This window comes from Mesoplodon densirostris, chromosome 2, assembly GCF_025265405.1.
Source record: "Mesoplodon densirostris isolate mMesDen1 chromosome 2, mMesDen1 primary haplotype, whole genome shotgun sequence".
Classification (NCBI taxonomy): Eukaryota; Metazoa; Chordata; class Mammalia; order Artiodactyla; family Ziphiidae; genus Mesoplodon; species Mesoplodon densirostris.
In genome coordinates this window covers 100,169,783-100,190,992 of record NC_082662.1, presented here as the reverse complement: position 1 = coordinate 100,190,992, position 21,210 = coordinate 100,169,783, and the positions used below count along the sequence as shown (strand labels likewise).

At 51.0% G+C, this 21,210-nt stretch overlaps 1 protein-coding gene across 2 annotated transcripts; it reads left to right on the top strand.

Annotated features, from left to right (window-relative positions):
- The first annotated feature begins 1,624 nt into the window (after nucleotides 1-1,624).
- On the top strand, nucleotides 1,625-19,468 carry DENND2D (DENN domain containing 2D). Of its 2 annotated transcripts, none has more exons than XM_060086476.1 (12): nucleotides 1,625-1,682; nucleotides 6,458-6,633; nucleotides 7,452-7,564; nucleotides 8,613-8,682; nucleotides 9,395-9,472; nucleotides 10,555-10,695; nucleotides 12,157-12,305; nucleotides 14,705-14,882; nucleotides 17,721-17,762; nucleotides 18,166-18,250; nucleotides 18,578-18,817; nucleotides 19,295-19,468. In XM_060086476.1, exons 1-12 carry the CDS (start codon nucleotides 1,625-1,627, stop codon nucleotides 19,369-19,371), a joined length of 1,407 nt encoding a protein of 468 aa, XP_059942459.1. In that variant the 3' UTR covers nucleotides 19,372-19,468. The 2 variants fall into 2 exon arrangements, with proteins under 2 accessions (XP_059942459.1, XP_059942454.1); XM_060086471.1 differs by lacking the exon at nucleotides 1,625-1,682 and adding an exon at nucleotides 5,796-5,883.
- Nucleotides 19,469-21,210: the final 1,742 nt, after the last annotated feature.

Here is a 21,210-nt window from a genome sequence, read left to right as displayed (position 1 = left end):
CATGAACAGTCTTGTACGTATCTTTTTGCTGTACCTATACACATATTTCTTCATCTGTTTTTACAGGAAGGAAATAGTTTGGTTAAGGCCACCACAAAATAGGTTGGGAAAGTTAAGGCACAATTATGTTCAACCAGTGGGACGAGTTTATCATGAACAACTACTATACTTACACGGAGATGCAGAAGACATGAATGCAGAGCCAAGAGAAGGTACTTGAGAAAGAGATGTGTCCTCGTGTGTGGAAATTCACAGAGAATAGGGAACAGAAACAGACTGTGTAATTAAGTACAAAATTGCATAGGCCCAGAGTAGAGGCAACTTTTAGAATCTCTGGGCTAAGACTAGACAGTTTAATACCAGGGCTGGATTCCTCACCCTTGCTCACCCATAGTCTGTGACAGAAGAGTCGCCTGGAGGCCATGCATGGGAGAGGAAGGGGGCTGTAGGTCTGAGGGTCATTTCTATAGATCCTAGACATATTTCTGCCACAGTGTCTTCTTCCCTCTGCCACCCATACCTGAAACAGAGGTTAAAACCTCTGTGAATGGAGAAATTTCAGACGCACTCTGCACTTCCTCTATCCTTTCCACCCTACAGGTCCTGGGAGGCAGAGGGGAGCCAGGACAGATCCCCCAGGAGCAAGAGGGGCTTATCAAATGCAAATTTTTATTTCTGACAAAGGAAGCTAGAAATTTGGGAGTGTAAGGAAGCCAATGAAGGTGAGAAGGGCAGAGGAAAAGCTGAATGGCTCTAACGGGATTTGGGATTAGAAGAAGGGGAGTGTGGCTAGCTGCAACTGTAGTCATCACTATTGTCATCATTATTATCATCAGCCCTTAAATTTGTATCACATAAGAGTTTACAAAGAGCTTTCTAATCCTTGACTTTCACGTCTTTGCAGGGTGGCAGGGCAGGGATTACTCTCATTTTGCTGAACTGCCCAAGAGCAGGCTGGATGGAAGGCAGGGTCAAGGCCCTAAGCTGCATCTCCAGTCCCTCCTCAAGAGCCCACAGGACCCAGGTCCTTTCGTTGGGCGAGTGGAATAGGGAAAAGAGCAACGCAGGGACACGGGTCCCACGGAGGAGAAGGACAAATATAGCAAGAGATCTGGAAATGGCCAGAGGCTAACGCAGTTGCAGGGGGCGAAGTGGAGAGGTTGGAAAGGTGTGCCGACTCTGAAAACTGTCTCCTTCTGGGATAAGTCTCCGAGCCACCTGGAAAGTGTAGGGATGCCCACCGGGCGGGCACTCCCCGCGCTTGCCGCGGAGGCAGAGGGTGACTTCGTGGCGACCCCGAGCATTTGCGGACCGCGGGGCTCGGAAAGTCAAGCTTCCCGGGACGCCCCACAGAGGGTGGGAGCCAGGTGGCACCGCCCCTCCCGGACGCGCGTTGAGCGCCCTCTGTCACCCCACGCAGCCCTGCCCAGCGCCCAGGGAAGAGCGGGCCCGCCCAGGTGCGCCGGGGGTTGGGCCGGAGTCCGGAAGGTGTGCCGCCGCGTCCCGGCTCGTCCCCCTCTGCCTCTCCCCCGCGGAAAAGTGAAAGTGTCTGCCAGCCGAGGTCGCGCATTGGGGGGCGGGGCCGGCGCGGACCTGGGAGCGGGCGCCGGGTGCTCCAGGGGCCATGGATGGGCTCGGCCGCCGCCTCCGAGCCAGCCTGAGACTGAAGCGCGGCCGTGGGGGTTAGTGCCGGGCCGGGGCGCGCCGGGGCGAGGGCGCGGGCACAGCGGGGGGACCGCGGGCCAGGACAGGAGGTGACGGGGACGAAGGGCCAAGGCAGGGCGGTGCGAAGGGTCGCGATCCATCGGGGAGCAGTCTGAGGGGCATTCCGGGGTTGCTGGGCAGGGGTCAGGTGAGCTGGAGAGAAAGGGCGCAGGTAGAGGTAGAAACGGGCTGGTGGGGAAGGGGTCGGAGGTCAGAGGAGAAGCCACGCCAGCAGGGGCAAAGGGGAGGTCGCCAGCCAAAGGAAACCGTTGTGGGGCCCCGGGGCCACGTGTCCTACCAGCCAGGAAGTTTGTGGGGCAACCGCAGGGTGCCTGCAGCTCCCGGGCCGCGGCGCCCGCCCGAGAGACACATCCTCAGCCCCCGGCCGCCCGCCTCCCCGCGCTGCCCCGCCTCCCTGCCCCCGGACTCCACTCGTGGGAGCCCGCCACTTTGCCCCGCACACAGCCGCCGGCCACAGCACTGCCCTTCCCCTGCGACGTCACCCCCCTCCCTCCCCCAGGGGCGGCGAGGAGCTCTGGAGAGTGTGGCCTCCAGCAGAGCTGGGATAGAGCCTGCTCAGCTGTTTCCTTAGAGTGTGCGAACCCGACAAGGCAAGCCTCCCTTATCCCTTGGTCCCCCATTACAGAAGGAAGAATGATTCCTCCCGTACAGGGCTGTAGGGATTAAATTAGAAGTCAATATTCGTTTCCTTTCTTCTCACCAGGGGCGCTGGGCTTTGGAAGGAAGGGGATTAGGAATTCATTCATTCTTTTTGTCATTCATTCAACAAATATTTATTGCTGCTTACCACTGACCAGTCCGATGGCTGAGCAGCCACAACCCTTAGATACTTTGTCCAGAGGTCCCACCTTCTGAGAAGAAGGGAACCGATTGGAAAGTAAGCAGGGGTCATACCAAGACAGTCCACCCCTTCTAACATTGGTGGTCAAAAGATTGAGTGAGACCCCCTCTTACTCCAGGCCCCAGAGCTGGGGAGACCTGGGAGGGGGGAATCAGTGCTCTTTCTGCCATTACCCCTGTCCCCAACCCCTAGCCCTCGCTGTTCTCCCTGAGCACAGGTTTCCAGTATCTATCTGGTCATTCCACCTGTACTGAGGCAGAGAGGTCAGAGACCATGGGCAGATGCAGGGTGGGGCTGGTGGCCTCTTTTCTCTGGAGAGCACTGGCTTGGTCTTTCCTGGTCTCCCTCGACCCTCAGAAGCCTGTGTGAATGGAAGGGATCTGCTCCCTGCAGCCCAGAGGAAACATTCAGTTGTTCCCAAAACAGGGCTGATGACTGTGTCTGATGACAATGAGGGGCTGTAAGATGTACAGCCAGTATTACCTGTCCTGAGGTCTGGCACCTACTGGGCAGGAGAGTGTGTCTTCTTTACCTTCCACACTATCCTCCATCTTTCCCGGAAGTTCCCCCTCCCTCTTTTGCCCTTTTGGCCCCAAGGCAACTGTGTGGTAGGAGGATGTGTGTGTGTGTGTGTGTGTGTGTGTGTGTATACACACGCATGGATGTAAATCATCCTGATGGGAGGGTTGGCAGTGGTGGTGGTCCTGGGTCGAGAGCAGCTGAGCTAGAAGAGGAAGGGCCAGCTTTCCAGATCAAGGTTCCAGAAAGTCCCTTCACCTATATTCCAGCTGGTTCTGGGACTTTTGTCAGAGGGCTGTGGGAGGCGCTTCCTGGTGGAGGAACAAGTGTAACCAACTCCTGACTTCCCTAGAAAGGGCATCTCCCTCCTAAACTGAAAATTCAGGATAATAATTCCTCTCTAGGGCACTGGGGATTAAATGAGAAGACCCATGTTAAACGTGTGTTTGACGGAGGTTTTCTCTTCTGTTGATAACCCCCTTTGAAAGGGGGGAGACTTTTTTCTGGATTTCTTGGTCCTCAGCCCCAAAGTCCAGTAACTTCTTTTGTTTGCGATTGTGAGTTTTGCTGTTCTCTTGGCTCTTCTGATAAAGCAGGAAGAAATGGGCTGAAAATGCAACCCGAAGGATTTAGGGAAAGAAATCATTTCCTGAGGTTCTGGAATGCCCAGGGAAAAGATTTTGCTTCTCAAGGTCTTTTGAAAACAGGAGGCATCCACATTTGTGGGATGTTTGGTGTGCACTGCATCCAGAAGGCAGGAGCATGAACATGAAGCTCTCATCATTCCCACCCCCAACAGATTCTGTTGTATTCCCCAAATAGTCCCTGAATTACTCTGTGCCTCAGTTTCCCCATCTGTATCCGGAGATGCTTGTTTCTCAGATGCTTGTTTCTCAGATTGGTGGCGAGGATTGTGCAGCCAGTCTGTGCAGGTTGCAGATAAGGTGTGGTGACAGATCCGAGTGTTCCAGGTCACTGTTCTCACCATTGCAGTGAATGTAACATTCCTTTTTTTTTTTTTTTTTCCCCTGGATGCATTGGGTCTTTGTTGCTGCACACAGGCTTTCTCTAGTTGCAGGCAAGCGAGCGGGGGTTACTCTTCATGGCGGAGCGCAGGCTTCTCATTGCGGTGGCTTCTCTTGTTGCGGAGAATGGGCTCTAGGCACATGGGCTTCAGTAGTTGTGGTGCACGGGCTTAGTTGCTCCGCAGCATGTGGGATCTTCCCGGACCAGGGCTCGAACCCATGTCCCCTGCATTGGCAAGCGGATTCTTAACCACTGCTCCACCAGGGGAGTCCCTACAGTGATTGAAACATTCTTATTTACTGTGATCCTTGATCTCCCCAGGAGTCATGGCTGGGCCACTGAGTACTGGCTTTTACTAGTCCACAGAAGCCAGGTCTGGAGCTATTAAGAGCAAGCAGCTGTGTCCCCTATTTCAGCACCACACTTTCTTCCAGAGGTCTATTAATTCTTTGCAGGAGTGGCAGACACTGGCACCAAACCCTTTTGCCTCCTAGCTCCTCTTAGGGGCAGCCTCCTGGCAAAAGTCCTTCTCTCTTACCACGTGCATTTACACACTCAAGGGTTTACGTGAGAATCCCAGGTGATTTACTGCTATTCTGTCTCTCTTCCCCAGCCTCCAGACACAGCACCACTGGAGCCCCAGGGCCCAGCTGCTCTGCTCTTAGCTTGTGCAGAACTGTTGACCTGGACAAACCAGGAAAAAAGACGGAGCAGGAGTGGGGGTGGGGTGGAGATCACCCAGATGCTTTCCACTCCACTGAGTGCCCCTCAGGCTGCTGATGCAACCAGTCCCCTACTGTAGGCCAGGGAGACTGTCCTAAGTCAGTGCTTCCTACCTGGGAGGAGAGATTCTTTGCTGGAGCCCTGGAACAGGTCCCAGTGAGACAAGTTTGCCATAGGACATATTGCAGGGAATGAAAGATGCACCATTGTAGATCGTGCTGAGATATCAGGAACTCTCCAACCCAAAGATGGACTTTGCTCTTTATTTCACGACCAGGAGAGGAAGCTTTTAGGTTCATGTTGATATCCAGGAATTCCTCTTGCTAGAACAATTTCTCCACTTAGATAATGAATGAGGTCAAGTCTATTGATTTTAATCAGGGGAGGCAGGGGCAACCTTGCTGTGAGGAGTTTTTGGTCCCGTGCCCTTGCTTGCAGCCTTGAAGTCCTGGAAGTCCCAGAGTGCAGCAGGGGGCCGTGCAGAGGTTATCTGCTGCCATTGACTGAGTTAAGAAGTGAAAGGTCAGGAATCAATTATGGAGATATAAAATCCCTGTCCTGGGGCTGGCAAGGCATTCTTCACTGTCAAGGGGTTGTAAATAAACCCATTGCACAACCTTCAGCCCAGAATTAAAAGCCCTTAGCCCAGAAGCAGCTGGGCTCTGGAGGTGTTTGCCTATGACCTTTTCTCTCACCACACCCTGGGGCTCTTGGGAGGAGCTGAGGTCTGAGCTGCAGTGCCAGGATGCTGCCTCTGTCAGTGCGGGCGTCTTGCTGCCTTTCTGGGTCCTGTCACACAGCCTTCTTGCTCAACCATTGGGTGCATAGGATGGAAACTGCTCTCCCCTATTTGGAAGACAGCACGTGGCTTGGCTTCATAGAGTTGTGGCTGGAGACTGAAACGGCAGCCGCTTTCTCAGGCTTTCTGTAGCCAGTCTGTTAGAGGAAAGGGAAGCACTCCATGCCTTACAGGCCCAAGAAGATGGAAAGACAAGTGGTAGGCGGGATACTCAGGCACTTCCACAACTGGCTGCCTCGACACGGAGCAGGTCTGGACTGGATTAGCTACTTCTTTTTTTCCAGGGTGGCCCTCTTCGATCGGGCTGTTTCTTCCTTGAAATACTTCTTTTTCTTCTTTCTTTTATATCTCATCCTCCCCCTGGTTCCCCATGTGACCGGGCCAGGAGGTTTCCCCTGTTGGTTCTTAGAGCTGGTCATACACTCTGCGGGGGTTGGTGTGGTCACAGTCACGTGGCCCTTGGCCTGTTCCTATTTCTTGAGTCCAAGTCAACCCGGGGTGTACTGTTTCACTTAGGCAGAGTTTCTGCTACCCTGGGGCCTTGGGCCTCCCAGGTGACCTCCCCAGTATATTTCCTTGGCTTCCGAATCAGTGACTTCTTTGCTCCTCTTGCCCCCGCCCCAGTGGTTCCAAATCTCCCAGGTAGGCACGGAAACTGCCCAGTTGGCTCTAATCCCGTGCCGGGACCTGAGGTGCTGGGCAGGCTCCAGGGACCTCGGTGTGGGTATGACGGCCTAGAGGTGCCGAAGATGCTGGAGCCTCACATCCTCCACTCAGGGCCTGGATCAATGAGATACCAATGGGCCCTGGTGTCTTGGTTTCAGGACCTCCCCAGGATAATCTGGGGGAAGTTGTAAAGGAACCAGAAAGGGCCCAGGAGCACTGTCTACCCAACTTTGCCGGAGGGCAGCACTTCTTTGAATACCTCCTTGTGGTTTCTCTCAAAAAAAAGCCTTCGGGGGATGATTATGAGCCCACAATCACCTACCAGTTCCCTAAGGTAAGGATTGAAGGAAGGGGGAATGGGGGACAGAGGATTCGGGTGTTTGAGAGGCGATGGGCGAAGGGGGGATGCCGTCTCCCCACCCCCAACCCCCCACCCCGCGAGGCTCGTCTGGAGCTGCCCTGAGCTCACTGCTCCTGTTTCCTTCAGGCCCAGCCCTGTTTTCTCTTATCACCCGCAGAATCTAGGTCTGGCCTCTGTAACGAACTGACCTAGGCTCCCTAGCTGGGAAACTAGGCTAGTTCTTCTGCCGTTTGGGGGACCTCCTCATTCTTCCAAATTCTATGCTCTGCCACCCTTCTCTGTAGAGAAGCTTACCTTCTGCCAGAGGTCCTTGCAGGAATCCCCTCCCTGGGGTGGGTGGGAGGGAAAGGATGGGGCAGGCACCTAGCTGGTGGCCACAGCCCAAGCATCAGGCTCCTTCTTGTCTGGTCCCGAAGCGGGTGAAGGGGTGGGGTTAGGGCATCTTTCTCATTAACCCTGACAGTGAGGCTACTGAGCTGGCCGCTTCTCTTCTCAGATGCGGTATCTCTCTGATGTGGTCCTCCCAGGAAGCCGGGAGGTCTCTGGGCCTTTCTGCATTCAGCATGGTCCTGGCCCCCTTCCTGACTATGTAGATCCTTAGGATACTGAAGTCCAACTCTGGTTCATGTAGACTTGGCCAGGAGGGGCTGTTTCAGCCTTGGGGTTCTTCCAGCCAGACCCAGAACGCAGCCTCTGTGCAGTGATGGGCACAGAGTAGCCCGCCAGCCCCCAAGCCCTCTCCACCTGCTCCTACCTCCACATTCACCTGTCTCTTTTCCCATTCCTTGTAGCGAGAGAACTTGCTTCGGGGACAACAGGAGGAGGAGGAACGGCTGCTCGGAGCCATCCCCTTGTTTTGCTTCCCAGATGGGAATGAGTGGGCCCCACTCACTGAGTATCCCAGGTAATCGCTTGGCCCTGGGACGGGGGAATCTGGGATTGGAGGAGAAGGGCGAACCACGTGGTTGCTGCACCCCCCTCAACTGGATTTCTCACCAGCTTCCTTCCTGATGAGGAGGGGCTGGAGTTGATTCATTTCTAAACATCTTGCCTCGAGGCAAGAGAGCTCAGGTAACCAGGTTAAGCAGTCCCTTCTAACAGAAGGGCGAGGCTCTTTCACTTGTCCTAGGAGCTAGTCACTGTGTTTTGAATGCCTCTGGCAGAAGATGGACTTAGAAGACGTCCTTTGGCCTCTAAGGAGTCCCTTATATGACAGAGCCCTTTACACCGTGAGTCCTGGAATTTGACTGCCTGAGCTCAAATTTTGGCTTTACCACTTATGAGTTGAATGAGCTTGGATGAGAAACACTCCCTCAGAGTCTCAATTCCTTTATTTTTAAAGTGGGAATAGTGATTGAACCTACCTCAAAGGGTTGTTTTGAGAACTAAATGTGATGATACATTTAGAGCTTGACACCAAAAAGCACTTTAAATAAATTACTGATGTTACGGTTACTCTCAGGATTAATCAGCAGCTCCCCCTTTACCCTCCTCACCCCCCTCAGCCCTGCTCTGATGCTGGCTGCCTTCCTGCTTTAGAATGTAGTGAGCAGGGACTTCCCTGGTGGTCCAATGGTAAAGAATCCGCCTCACAATGAAGGGGACACGGGTTTGGTCCCTGGTCAGGGAACTAAGATCCCACATGTCGCAGGGCAACTAAGCCCGAGACACAACTACTGAGCTCTCATGCCTCAACTAGAGCCCGCGTGCTCTGGAACCTTTGCACCACAACTACGGAGACCACGCACCCTGGAGCCTGCGTGCCACAGCTAGAGAGAGAAAACCTGCACGCCACAACTAGAGAGAAGCCCTCTCACCACAACGAAGAGCCTGCACGCCACAACGAAGATACGATGCAGCCAAAAATAAATAAATAAATCACAAGTAAATCTTAAGGAAAAAAAAGAACCTAGTGAGCAAATGAAAACCAGGTCTTGTCTGCTCTTCCTCAGGGAGACCTTCTCGTTCGTTCTGACCAACGTGGATGGCAGCAGGAAGATTGGATACTGCAGGCGCCTCTTGGTTTGTGCAGCTCAGAACGGCCCCCTCCTCTCTGCATCCTGTTCTGCTCCACAGCTGGGTTTGCTCAAGCCTCAGTTGCAAAAGCCAAGGCTCCCTGGCAGAGGTGGCTGTAGAGAGAGCACAGCCCAGTACCTGCTGCCATGTTAGTGCCCTGTGCCACCTCACAAGAATGGGGACACACGCCCCTCCTCACCCACCCAGGGCACCTTTGCTGCCATGCTTTGGTCTCTACTCTCCCCAGCTCGGGGGGAGGCTTCATTCTAACCCGCTCCCTGCCCTCTCTATCCAGGCCTCGTTGACTTGGCCCCTGCCTTCCACAGCCTGGCCTGGGATTTGGACAACCAGGCTCAGTCCTTGGGCTCTCAAGTCACTTTTATAGCGCTCTCCTCTCTAGCTTTTTCCTTGTCTGTACAACACACTTGCTCCCTCTTTGCTCACCCCTGATAGTGTTGGTGCCGATGCAGGCAGTGTTCGCCCTTGAGCCAACCAGCCCCCTCAAGGCCATTTTATTTGGCTTTCGGTGACCATTCTGGCCTCCCTGCTGCCTCTCCCATGAGTGGGACCTCTGCACAGCCAGGTCTTTCTCCCTCCAGCCCACCATTCACCATGGATCCCCCAGCCCCAGCCACCAGCTCTGTGCCCCATCAGCCCCAGTTGTGTAGAGGCCCTGGGGAAGCTGCAGCACTGAAGGAGCCTGTCCGTCCCTCCCTAGCCCGCCGGCCGTGGTCCTCGCCTCCCCAGGGTGTACTGCATCATCAGCTGCATTGGCTGCTTCGGCTTGTTCTCCAAGGTAGGGGTGGAACGGGATTCCTCGGGGCCTGTTGGGCCTGTTCAGCCTCCAGTTCCGCCTGGCTGCCTGCCCTGCCCATGCTCCCTGTGCTCCTCCCCCACAGCCGGGGTCAGGCGAGGCACCCTGAGGAGATTCAGGCAGAGAGGTGATTGGGCTTGACTTGGCTTTAGGGAAAAGTAGGAACTGAAGCTAGAGGACTGTCTCCCCTGCAGAGAGCCCACTGCTCCCCGTCTAGTCAGGTAAGAATGCAGCTGGAGAGGGACATGGGTAGAGCTCCAGGTTAGGAATTGGGAGTTCCAGTTCCTCATCTGTCAAATGCATGTAATGATTCCTCACCTTCCTATCTCACGGGTTGGTGTGAGGCTCAGATGACATGATACATGAAGAAGATAGAATACCAAACAGATAAAAAGACAATTATACAGTGGGGCTTGGGGGACTCCCTCTGACTCCTTCCAGGGTAGAGGGGGAAGTTGAGGTCTCCAGGGCCTCCGCTGGAGCTAATTTGAGTGCTAGTACACCCGAGCTGGGATCAGAGAGGAGTCCTTCCGAATGGACGCGGCATGTCTTAGTGGCCAGAAAAGGGCATCGGTGTGCTCTGCCCCAGGCAGGCCCCTTGAAGGATGAAGGTAATACACTCCATCGGCCTTGGCTTGGGTGGATGGTTCATCTGTGCAGGGTTCTGTGGATGAAGGCCATCCCTGGACCTGGGGAGTCTCTGGTGGAAGTTGGAGGGCAGAGTGGCATCCAAGAGGCCCAGCTTCTCGTCTCCCACTCCATCTAGCACAAATGAACATGGTACCATCAGGGATGACGAGTTTACTCTAGAATGACTTCCTGGGGAAGGTAGCTCGTGCTGCTGTTAGGAGAAGGAAGGAATATGGATCGGGAGAGAGAAGATGAAAAGAAGAAGGCTAGGAGCAAAAGCAGGTCTTGCGCAGGAGATAAACAGCAGACTGGCTTCTGCCAGGGAGGAAAGAACCAGTTAAGGATTGGCTGGATCAGCCGCACACATGAGGTCTCAGCTACCAGCCTGGGAGCATCCCTTGGAGTCATGTTTCCCGTGGTCCTCTTCCGTACAGATCCTGGATGAAGTGGAAAAGAGGCATCAGATCTCCATGGCAGTCATCTACCCATTCATGCAGGGCCTCCGAGAGGCAGCCTTCCCTGCTCCTGGGAAGACCGTCACCCTCAAGAGCTTCATCCCCGACTCAGGCACTGAGGTGGGTGAGCAAAGGACAAGACCCTCCCTGACTGCAGGGTGCGTGTTCCTGTGGCACCTCTCGTCACAGTGCTCCCATTCACCAGGTTAACATGCCGAGAAACTGAGCCAGGCAGGCACTGGGGCTTGGCTCGAATTATTGGTGGCAGAGCTGAACGTCAAACCCCCATGTTCTGATCCTCCCAACCTGATGCTCACAAGGACCTAGCTACTGTTTAAGCCACCAAGACTTTTATTTATAATAAATAAACCATGGAAGCTGAGGCTCCTGGTACTAGAATAGCCTTTGCCCCCAGCCACCAACCTGCCACTTTTCCCCATTACCTCACTTATCTTCCTGTGTCTGTCCTATATCTCTACCTTATAGCCTCCACCTGTCTTTCTCTTATCACACATCCCCACCCCTGAGTCCCCACCCATGCCACAGTGGGGATGCTATTGTTTTAAGACACTAAGCAGACAAAGCAGCAAGTAGAACGTTGTTTTAAGAGTTCCAGTCCCGAGCCCTGGTGCTCTGGGTAATCTGTGTGTCTTCTGCTTCCCCATATCAGAATAAGGGGAGGGGCTAGGCTTGTTCACTTATTCAAAAAATAAGTGTGGCAGGCTAGCTATGCACCAAGTTATACTATTTTCTGGCCACAAAGCGGTAAATAAAATGAATGTGGTCCCTGACTTCATGGAGCTAAAAGTCTAAAGACTTAAATAAGTAAACACACAAATAAATAATTAAAAATTTTATGGGCCTCCCTGGTGGCGCAGTGGTTAAGAGTGCGCCTGCCGATGCAGGGGATACGGGTTCGTGCCCCGGTCTGGGAGGATCCCATATGCCGCGGAGCGGCTGGGCCCGTGAGCCATGGCCGCTGGGCCTGCGCGTCCGGAGCCTGTGCTCCGCAACGGGAGAGGCCACAACAGTGAGAGGCCCACATACCGCAAAAAGAAAAAAAAAAAAAAAAATTTTTATGATTGTGATGAAAAGAAAACAGGGTGCTACATGGGAAAATGATGAGAAACACAGGTTGTCACCTTGCATTAGGTGGCCAATGAAGGCCTCTGAGACATAAAGGAGGATAAGAATGAAGAGAGAAAATATTGTAAATCAACTATACTTCAATAAAAAACTAATAAGTTAATTATTTAAAAAAAAGGGTGAAAGGCAACCCAGGGGAGGGAAGAACCTCCGGCAAAAAGAGCATGACATGCTCAAGGAACGGAAAGGAGTTGATGTGGGGAAGCAAGGTGAGGCAGGTGGTGAGAGAGGCGGGCCTTGTGGACCACGTAGGGGATTACATCAGTGTCATCCTCAGAGCGTAGGGAAACCCTGAGTGGGTTTTTAGCAGTGGGGAGGCACAGTCAGATGTACTCCTTTGGGGAAGATAGGGTGGAGGCTGGTAGAGACCCAGCTTTCTGGGGTTTGTGTGATTTTTCAGTGTGGTGACTCCCCCTCTCTCTGATTTCCCCACAGTTCATTTCGCTGACGCGGCCCCTTGACTCCCACCTAGAGCACGTGGATTTTAGTTCTCTGTTGCGCTGTCTCAGTTTTGAGCAGATTCTTCAGATCTTTGCCTCTGCAGTGCTGGAGAGAAGAATCATCTTCCTGGCAGAAGGTCTCAGGTTGGTCCAGCCACTGAGCGGGGTCACCTGAACTGACTGGCATCCCTGGGTTCCAGGGAATAGACCGGAGGGTTCTCGAAGGGAATCAGGCTGTAGGACCTGTGTGCTCCCCACCCTCCTGCCACCCTGCCTTGATCTGCACTAAGCCTAGAAAATAGCTGTTATAATTCCCTGTTTCTACGTCCAAACTTGATCACTGCCTAAGCCTGAAGGAGGTTTGTGATTTAGCTCTGAGAAGTCCATGAAGTATTCCCGTGACAGCCCAGGAGGAGACCAGTTAGGGTGGATGTGGACATGATTCTGCTCTTGAAAAGCTGAGGGAGGACAGGGCAGGAAGTCATAGAGTGGTAGGGAGGTCAAGCACACTATCTTTAGTGGCAAACACATGTCATCTGTCCATTTATTCACTCATTCAACAAACACTTATTGTGTGTCAGCTGTTTACCAGATGCCAAGCATCAGGGAGATACAGACAAAGAAGACATGGTCCTAGACCTTAAGGGAATGTAGAATTATCCCCATTTGAAAAGAAAGCACAGGTATTGAAATCAGCAGAACAAAGTTCAAGTTCTTTTCCTCTACCTTTAGCTACATGGTGTTCCTTAGGTTAGGTTCTTAACTTCTGGAAGTCCTGATCTCCTTATCTGTAAAACAGAGATCTGTAGCTACTTCATAAGGGTGTGGTAAGGATTAAATGAAGTAATGCACATTAGGTAACTAGCACTCTGCCAGGCACACACTGGTAAGTGCTAGTTGTTTTTCTTAATAATAAGTTCATAGTTGAGTATATCCCTGTGTATTGTTGAAGCAGAATAATATCATGTCTTGGTCTCTACCTCTTAGGGGCTTCAAGTCTGAGAAAGACATGGGGAGATGTGTGACAGAATAGAGAAGGGAGAAAAATCGTAAGACAGTAGAAGGTTGACCTATTTATGTCTTGGGATGGAGAAAGCTGCTTATACTGGGCTGACAACCCTGGTTTTGTCTTTTAGGGAAGAAGAAGAAAAGGATATTAGGGACCCAAATGTTAGGCCAGAGGGCCAGGTGAATGTCATGGGTTGTAGAGGAAAGGAAGCTTGGGCAGGCAGTGGGGGTCTGTGGGTTGAAAATTCTGTAAAAATCAGATAACCAAAAATCAGATAGCCAAAAAGGCACCAGTTGTAGGCCAATCCTTGCGGAAAGTGGTGTAATCTTTTGCTTTGGAAGTAGCTCTTCCACTCTCGGCCCTGTAGGGAACTGAGAAGTTTCTGTCACAGCTGGAGCTGGGATTCTGGCCTTTTCCCCCTAAGGTCAGTGTTTAGGAAGTGAAGGGGACTCTGGCCTGGACATGGGCAAAGGCCGGCAAGACTCATCTCTCAGGCGTTACCTTTCTTCAGGGAGACTCCACCACTCACCACTTCCTTCCTACACTGAGTGTTTCAGATCTCTGCAATTCAGGCAGGAAGGGGACTTCCAGTCAGCCTAAGCCTTGGCGAGACTCTCAGAGACTCCATCTTTCTAACTCAGGAAGTGCTAGCTCCATACCAAGAGCTGAAACAAGGTTTCTGCATCTGTGTTTTGATTGGCTTTGGCCTTGGGGTAATTTGGAGAAATGAAGAGCCATGAAAGCCAGTGGAGAATAGAGAAGACAGAAAGGGGGGTTGTGTGTGTGTGTGTTGGAGGGGCAAATGGGGGAGGGATTGGGGGGAGCTGGGCCCGAGTTGTGACTTAGGCAATAATTACACAGGGAATGTTTCGTTGGGAAGGGTGGGGTGGAGGAGCCACTTCTGTGGGACTTTCCGGGTAGGAATTGCTGGTCAGAGGTTCCTGGAATCCAGGAATTTCCCAAGCAAACTCAGGCACCAACCTGGTAACTTGAAATAACCACAAGTGACCAGAGGGAGCTGTGAGAGTTAAAGACTCAGGATGAGACATAAGGAGGAAACAGGCTTGACCTCTCTGCCGCACCCCAGTGTTTACACGTTTGTGTCCTTAACTACACTGAGTTCCTTAAAAGCAGAGCCAGTCTCATGCTTCCTGGTATCCACATCCTTAGCACAGTGGTAAGCACAGAGAAGGGACTCGAACAATGAAGCCATTTCTTCTTCCCTCCCCTCTTTAGAGTCACTCCCCCGGCACCCCCCCCCCCCCCCCCGGAAGTGAATTGAGAAGACTAACTGGGAAAAGAAGGATCAAATAGAGGCCCCATCCTTGATGAGAGGAGCCTCAGCCTCTCCCAGTTTCTGTACCTTTCCTCCCAGCTACAAGTAGTCACAGGCTCTGTGACCGGCATGGCTCCCAGACTTGCTTTTACAGGCGGCATGAGCAGCTACTGTCAGTGGTGGGCTGTAGGGGTGGGTCCTTGGGGGTGGAGGCAGGGGGGGCCCCTCTGACTCTCACTCTCTGTGCCCTGTCCCCAGCACACTGTCTCAGTGCATCCATGCTGCTGCGGCGCTGCTCTACCCCTTCAGCTGGGCCCACACCTACATCCCGGTTGTCCCCGAGAGACTTCTGGCCACTGTCTGCTGCCCCACTCCCTTCATGGTTGGAGTCCAAATGCGCTTTCGGCAGGAGGTTATGGAGAGCCCCATGGAAGAGGTATGATGCCGCAAGAAGAGGGCATGATTTGGAGCCAGGCAGACCTGGATCCGTATCCCAGCTCTGCTACTAACAGCTGGGTGATTTTGCTGCAAGTTGTTTAACCTCTTTAAGCCTGAGCTTCCTCATCTGGAATATCGGAATGACAATGTTCAGTTCCAAGGGATCCTAAAAAAAATCTGCATAAAGCACCTAGCCTGGTGCCTGACATATAGCTGATACTCAATAAGTGTCTGCTCCCTCCTCCTGAATGATTTCCCTGGGCTTAAGGGGCAGCACGTGGCTTATTCAGGGCTCACCCAACTGTCCTAGGCCAGCTAGTCCTAATGAGAAGGCCCCAGGTGTCCCACTTTTCTTCTGAATGGATGAGCACAGCTGGTCTATACAACAGCTGGTCTATACAACACACACCCCACTGGGGGCTGTTCACGATGCTTAGAAGTGAACTGACATAGCCTTCCTGCAAACAATGAGCCTTAAAAATGGAGATTTTTTTTTTTTTTTGTAGCAAGGGTCATCTTTCTGATTAGCTCAGAACTCAGTTGGCTAATGAGGATATAGGTCCAAATCCCCTTTGATCTCTGCCAGCTTCTTATTTCTTGGCAGTGCCTCCAGATACACCAGAAAGCTCAGTGGTGAAAATAGGCATTAATAACATAAATCTGTCTCCAGTGTTGGAAGAACAACTCAAAACATGTGCTTTGCTTGAGTTGTCAATAGGAACTTTCAAGAGATAGCACGTGATTATAATTTCAAGCCAGAAGAGCTACTTAGGTTTGTCTGCAGGGGTTAACCACTGACTCCCTCTGTGTAGACAAAGGGCCTACCAAGGGGAGAGGCAGGCCCTAGAAGTAAGCTATTGAAGGCTTGCAACCCACCCTAGTGGGAGGGCTTCCTCCATTTACACAAGAAGTATCTGAGGTCCAGAGAACTCAATTGAGTTATCTGAGGCCACACAGGCAAGGATGGAATCTAGCACAGATAGAACCAAAGCCTTTCTTCCACAGAGTGCTGCTGGGAGGTAAAGAAGCAGGCTCTGTTTTCCTTCCTTGCTTTGCTGGCCCGCTCAACCCTCCTCAGGACTGCTGAGTACACATGCCCTTTGAGCCAGTATTTGCCTTGTGACTAACTGGGACAGAGTATCAGCCCCACGTTTAGCAGTAACTTAAAATGCCCCATATACCCAGAAGTTATGCAACTTCCTGATGCCACAGCCCCATCTCCTCGGAAGCTGTGGCTCTTCCTCCACTGGCCTGGCGGGAAGACACCCGAAGGCTACTCAGACTCCAGTTCCTGCTCTCTAAGAGCCTTGGCCTATTTTATTCCTCGGCAGCTGCTCCATGAAATGGGCAGGGGGTGAGGAAGGGAGAGGGCTAGGGGCCAGGGAAGGGGAGGGGGATTCCCTGACTCCCCACATCTACTCTCTGGAAGGGATCGCTTGACAGACAGTCTTTCCAAGTACTGGAAAGACTTCTGGGAACAACTTCACAAAAAATTTCTTCACACACTCTTACCTCCCAGCCCCCGCAGTAAACAGCCTGCCCTGAGTGAAGACATCTGAGACTATGTATACAAGTGGTTTCAGGCCTCAACTAGTTCAACTTTTCTCCCTTGACGATGGATAATTACAGTGCTTGCTCGGTCTCTTGGCACACTTCCCAGTTCCTCTCTTTCTTTTTATTTGGGAGAAGGGAGCATGCAGGGATCACTCACTCACCTGTCGAGACCAAGGGTCACAAACTGAAAGGAGGGAGCCAGCAGGCATTTAAATGGCCAACACAGGCTTTGGGGGATTATGACAAACTGCTGAGCACAGGCCTCAACTAAAGGGGGCAGCTGTAACTCAGTTCCATCTGTATGTGGACCAGTGTTAGAGCTCCTGACTTTTCAGGAGAAGCCCCAAATCCAAGTTTTATGTGAAATTTTCCAATTTAAATATTGGAAACGAATTCAATTAGTTAAAAATTCTCTGAGGCAAAAAGAAACAGATCTGTAGGTTGGAATCCAACTAGCAGGATGCCTATTTGTCATCTCTAGTCTGGACTGCAGGCCTCTCAGGCAATGACGGAGCTGATACTAGAGCTCAAGTCTCCCAAGTTCCAGCCCTGTGCTTGTCCTACCTGCAGCCTATAGACACAGGTTACTGCCTTTCCTTCCCTCTTCCTGTTGACCCTGGGCTCCTTTCCTCCTTTTGCTGTTTCCTGCTGGAAGGCCCAAAGCTCTGTGGGAGTTTTAAAAATGGAACTCCAGGCAACTGTACATCAAGTTGTTATAAGCATTAAAAAAATCAAAAGATGTCCATCCCTGTCCTAAAGCTGACCAGAGGGAAGGGAGTTGAAGGAGAGCTGTCGGGAGAAAGACGCAGTCCCAACGACAGCACAACCTCGGCTTGGAAACTGTCCTATTTGTGAGCAGTATCACCTCAGGCAGCTTAGCTTCTTTGGGTCTGTTTCCTCGTTTGCAAAACAGGCACAGTACCTGCCTCTACAGGAGCATTGGGAAGATTAAATGAGATAAAATGTGCAAAGCACCATGTGTGCCATGTACTAAATGTTACATATGTAGAAGCTATTACCACGATCAATGTTTTATTAAGGGAGTGACTGGCTATGATTTACCCATATCGTATATCCCATTTTCCTTAGCTCTCTCCTGTTTCCTGCTTCCTACACCCTCACACCCTTTTCCCAGGAAAGAGTGGGTGGTGAGAAAGGAGAGCATCAGACAGGAAATGAGAACTGAAGGTGCTGATTTTATTGCTACTTGGGCTGAAAGTTACAACCACAGGCAGAAATGGAGAAAGGGGAAGAGATCAAGCTGTTCTGTGTTTTTTTTCAGGTCCTGTTGGTGAATCTTTGTGAAGGAACCTTCTTAATATCAGTAAGTGTCTGGGTTCAGATCCCCTGCAGACCCACCACCAATTCAATTGCTCTAGTCTCATTGATGTTCCACTTACTTTAACAAACTTTAAGTACTTTTGTTGAGAATCCATGCTAACAGGATCTCTCCTCTCTCAAGGAGCCCATGACAAAGACAGATGACTTCACAAGGCAGTCGGTGTTAGTGCCTTTAGGGCAAGGATATAAACCAAGTACCAGAGGGACAGAGAAACTTGCTAGTGTTTAGAGTCAAAGCTTCTGTTGCTTCTCTTCTATGTGGCCAATTATCTGGGGGGAAAGAGTTGGGTGTAGAATTCATCCCCACCTCACACTCTCTGCAAACACTTCACTCCACACCTCCCCCCTGACTGCTTAACCTCTGAGCTGCCTCTGTCGTCTCCTAGGTTGGTGATGAAAAAGACATCCTACCACCCAAGCTTCAGGAGGACATCTTAGAATCTCTTGGTCAGGGGATCAAGGGGTCACAGAGTAAGTCCTAGGCTCCTCTTATTTTGGCTTTCTCCTAAGAGCTTGAGGGCATGATTCCCAATAATTCCCTTCCAGAACTAAAACAAATTCACTCAGCAGTCCTGGGCTAGTCCCAGAGGCCTTGATTTTAGGGCGAGTATGAGATTTTATTCTTCCTAAGCAATGGTGAACCCATATCTAGTCTCCCATTTTAATCAGTCAATTAGTAGTTATGAACCCTACCTCACCCCTTCTCCAAGAGCTTTCAGCTTGCAATGAAAGCCACTGGAGGTAAGAGTGGGTAGTTTCATCCTTCCACTGTCCTGAGATGGTCTCTGTTCCCTGCAGCTTCTGAACAAATCAATGAGCATGTTTCAGGCCCTTTTGTGCAGTTCTTTGTCAAGACTGTGGGCCACTATGCTTCCTACATCAAGCGGGAAGCAAATGGGCAAGGCCACTTCCAAGAACGGGCCTTCTATAAGGCTCTGACCTCCAAGGCCAACCGCCGATTTGTGAAGAAGTTTGTGAAGACACAGCTCTTTTCCCTTTTCATCCAGGAAGCTGAGAAGAGCAAGAACCCTCCTGCAGGTATACAGTGACAGGCCCCTATCAATCCAAGCCCAGAGGGTCACTTCCTCCAAGTCAGGTGTGGCCCTACGATGAAGAGGAGGGGAGGAAAGAGCATTTCTCTCTAGAGGCCCACAAAAATAGCTGTAATCTTACCAAGTGGGGCTGGAAGGAAAGAACCTGAAGCCTAAGAAAATGCCTCCTGGGCTGATACTTTGCAGAAGTTGCTCTGTTCATCAGCCAGCAGGAGGCCGTATGCTCTGTTTTAGTCTGGAGCTAATTCCTACTAATTATTATTTGTTTTAGGCCCCCTCTGGGGCCAAATCAAATACCTGTTATCTCCAAAGGCCTGTGAGGGCTTGGGCATCCTGGCAGGAATGTGGGTGTAGTCAGGGAGCGTGGGCAGCAGAGAGGATATTCCTGACCCTCACTCCTGAGCTCATCTTAAGTCTGCCTGGCCAGATTAGATGTCTCTAACACGTGTATCTGAACCCACAGGCTATTTCCAACAGAAAATACTTGAATACGATGAACGGAAGAAACAGAAGAAACCAAAGGAAAAGACTTTGAAATAAGAGCTGTGGTGAACAGAAGTGACTAGACCTATAGGTCAGTTGTGGACTTTGGACCCTGCCAGCATGGTAGGATGTGAAGCTTTCAGCCCCCAGAATCCACAGCCTTCTTCCGAGTCCTGGTAACCAGGTCTTGCTTCAAGTTGGTGTCTTGAGTTTGGGATCCCTGGAATCAGCTTTCTCAAGACTTTGGAAGGCTCTGACCTCTGTGCTCACAGAGCTGGGCACAAAGCTGCCTTTCCTGCAGAGGTGACACCGGGCAGGGAACAGTAGTAGAGGTGTTGTAGAGTCTTAGAAGTTGCTGTAACTGCCCTCTTCCAGGAACCTCTCTTACAAAATCCTCAACAGAGAAAGCAGTTGTGGCCCAAAGGCTCAGTTTCTCCACATAAAAGAAGAGGTCTGTGGACATGTGAGGATAAGAATAAAGACGAAAATCTTCTTGTTCTTTAAATGTGTATCTCTGGCTTCCACTATGGAGAGGACACCAGGAAAACAAGGCAATAGATGTGAGAATAAACTGCGCTAGAAGTAGAGGACCTGGCAGTAGTACCCAGAACTCTGGGACTGTGTTTGGAGTGGTGGAATTACAGGGGTCAGCAGAGCCTTCCAATAGGAAGGGTGAGGGATACTGGTAAAAGCAGCAACAGCACTGGGGACACGGCAGCAGTTCTTGGTTCTAGTTCGGTGTGCTTTCCAGAATCCTGGGAGGAAAGGCTGATAGCCAGAGTGAAGCATTTGCAGTCGAGTAACTTGAGGGTAGGAATTTCAGTTGACAGAAGCCGGTGAAGAACACTACATTGTTTCCATCAATAGGTCTGTCTGCCCATCACTTCCAGTTTGGAACTTTCCATTTTAGACATCCTACTTCCAACTTCAATATTTTGAGAAGCCCAGTTCAACTCTTTAGCTAAAGGTAGAGGGATCCCCGCATGGACATTTTTTCTCTTTGAGAAAAGAGAATCAAAATCTTAGAAGTCCAAACGAGTTTAGTAGTCACCTGGTCCATCTTCCCTCTGTATCTCTACGGACGGTTTCTGTTTAAACACTGTAAGGGATGGGAAACTTTTAGGAGCATCTTGTTTTTCAAAAATTCCATCTTTTTAATGTGTGTATGTGAGTGTGGCCCTCAGAGGCCCCTGCATTCCGTACAAAGAACACAAATGTTGTTGGAGGGTGGGATGGGGACTAGGGTTACCAAATTGAAGTGAAAGCCAATATAATTTTATTTTAGGGTCACAGAGACCTACTGCAGGTGGTACATGTTCTACCGTCCACATGCCACCCCTACCTATGCTACTCTTCACAGCTTCCAAGAGTTATTGCACCTTTTCAGGTAGTTTATGGCAGTGGCTCCTAAGCCTAGTTGTAACTCAAAAGGTTTAACAAGGACTGGAATCCTGGTGAGCTTATGAAAATATGAGGCCCCCTCTCAAACCTACCAAATATCTCTAGAGATAGGACCTGGGAACCTGTATTTTTTTAAAATTCTTCAGATGATTTTGGTATCAAAATCATATATAATATGATCACAAGAAGAATTAGGACCAGCTGAGGTTTACTATAAACGTACCCTTGATATGATGCGGATGGTTATCTAGAGCTGAAGGAAGCACACACCAAATACCTGAACGTCTTCCAGATTTCCTTTACGCTGAAAAAGATTCTACAATCTCAGTTTGTAGCTTCAGCCCACTAAAACCTAGTGTGGTGTAGGAGAGAACAGTGGATTAGGATTCAGAAGATCTAGATTCTAGTCCCCATTTGGAAAAGGAGTAACTGTTGTGACACTGGTATGCCATTTAGCTTCTCCAGACCTCAATTTCCACTGTAGGTAATTAACAT

Bases quoted from the DNA above. Each gene is read 5' to 3' on its own strand.
- DENND2D (XM_060086471.1), top strand. From the start codon at position 5,796: ATGCCTTACAGGCCCAAGAAGATGGAAAGACAAGTGGTAGGCGGGATA. The intron at 10,696-12,156 runs GTGGGTGAGCAA...ATTTCCCCACAG, and splicing joins TCCCCGACTCAGGCACTGAG to TTCATTTCGCTGACGCGGCC. The intron at 14,883-17,720 runs GTATGATGCCGC...GTTTTTTTTCAG, and splicing joins TGGAGAGCCCCATGGAAGAG to GTCCTGTTGGTGAATCTTTG.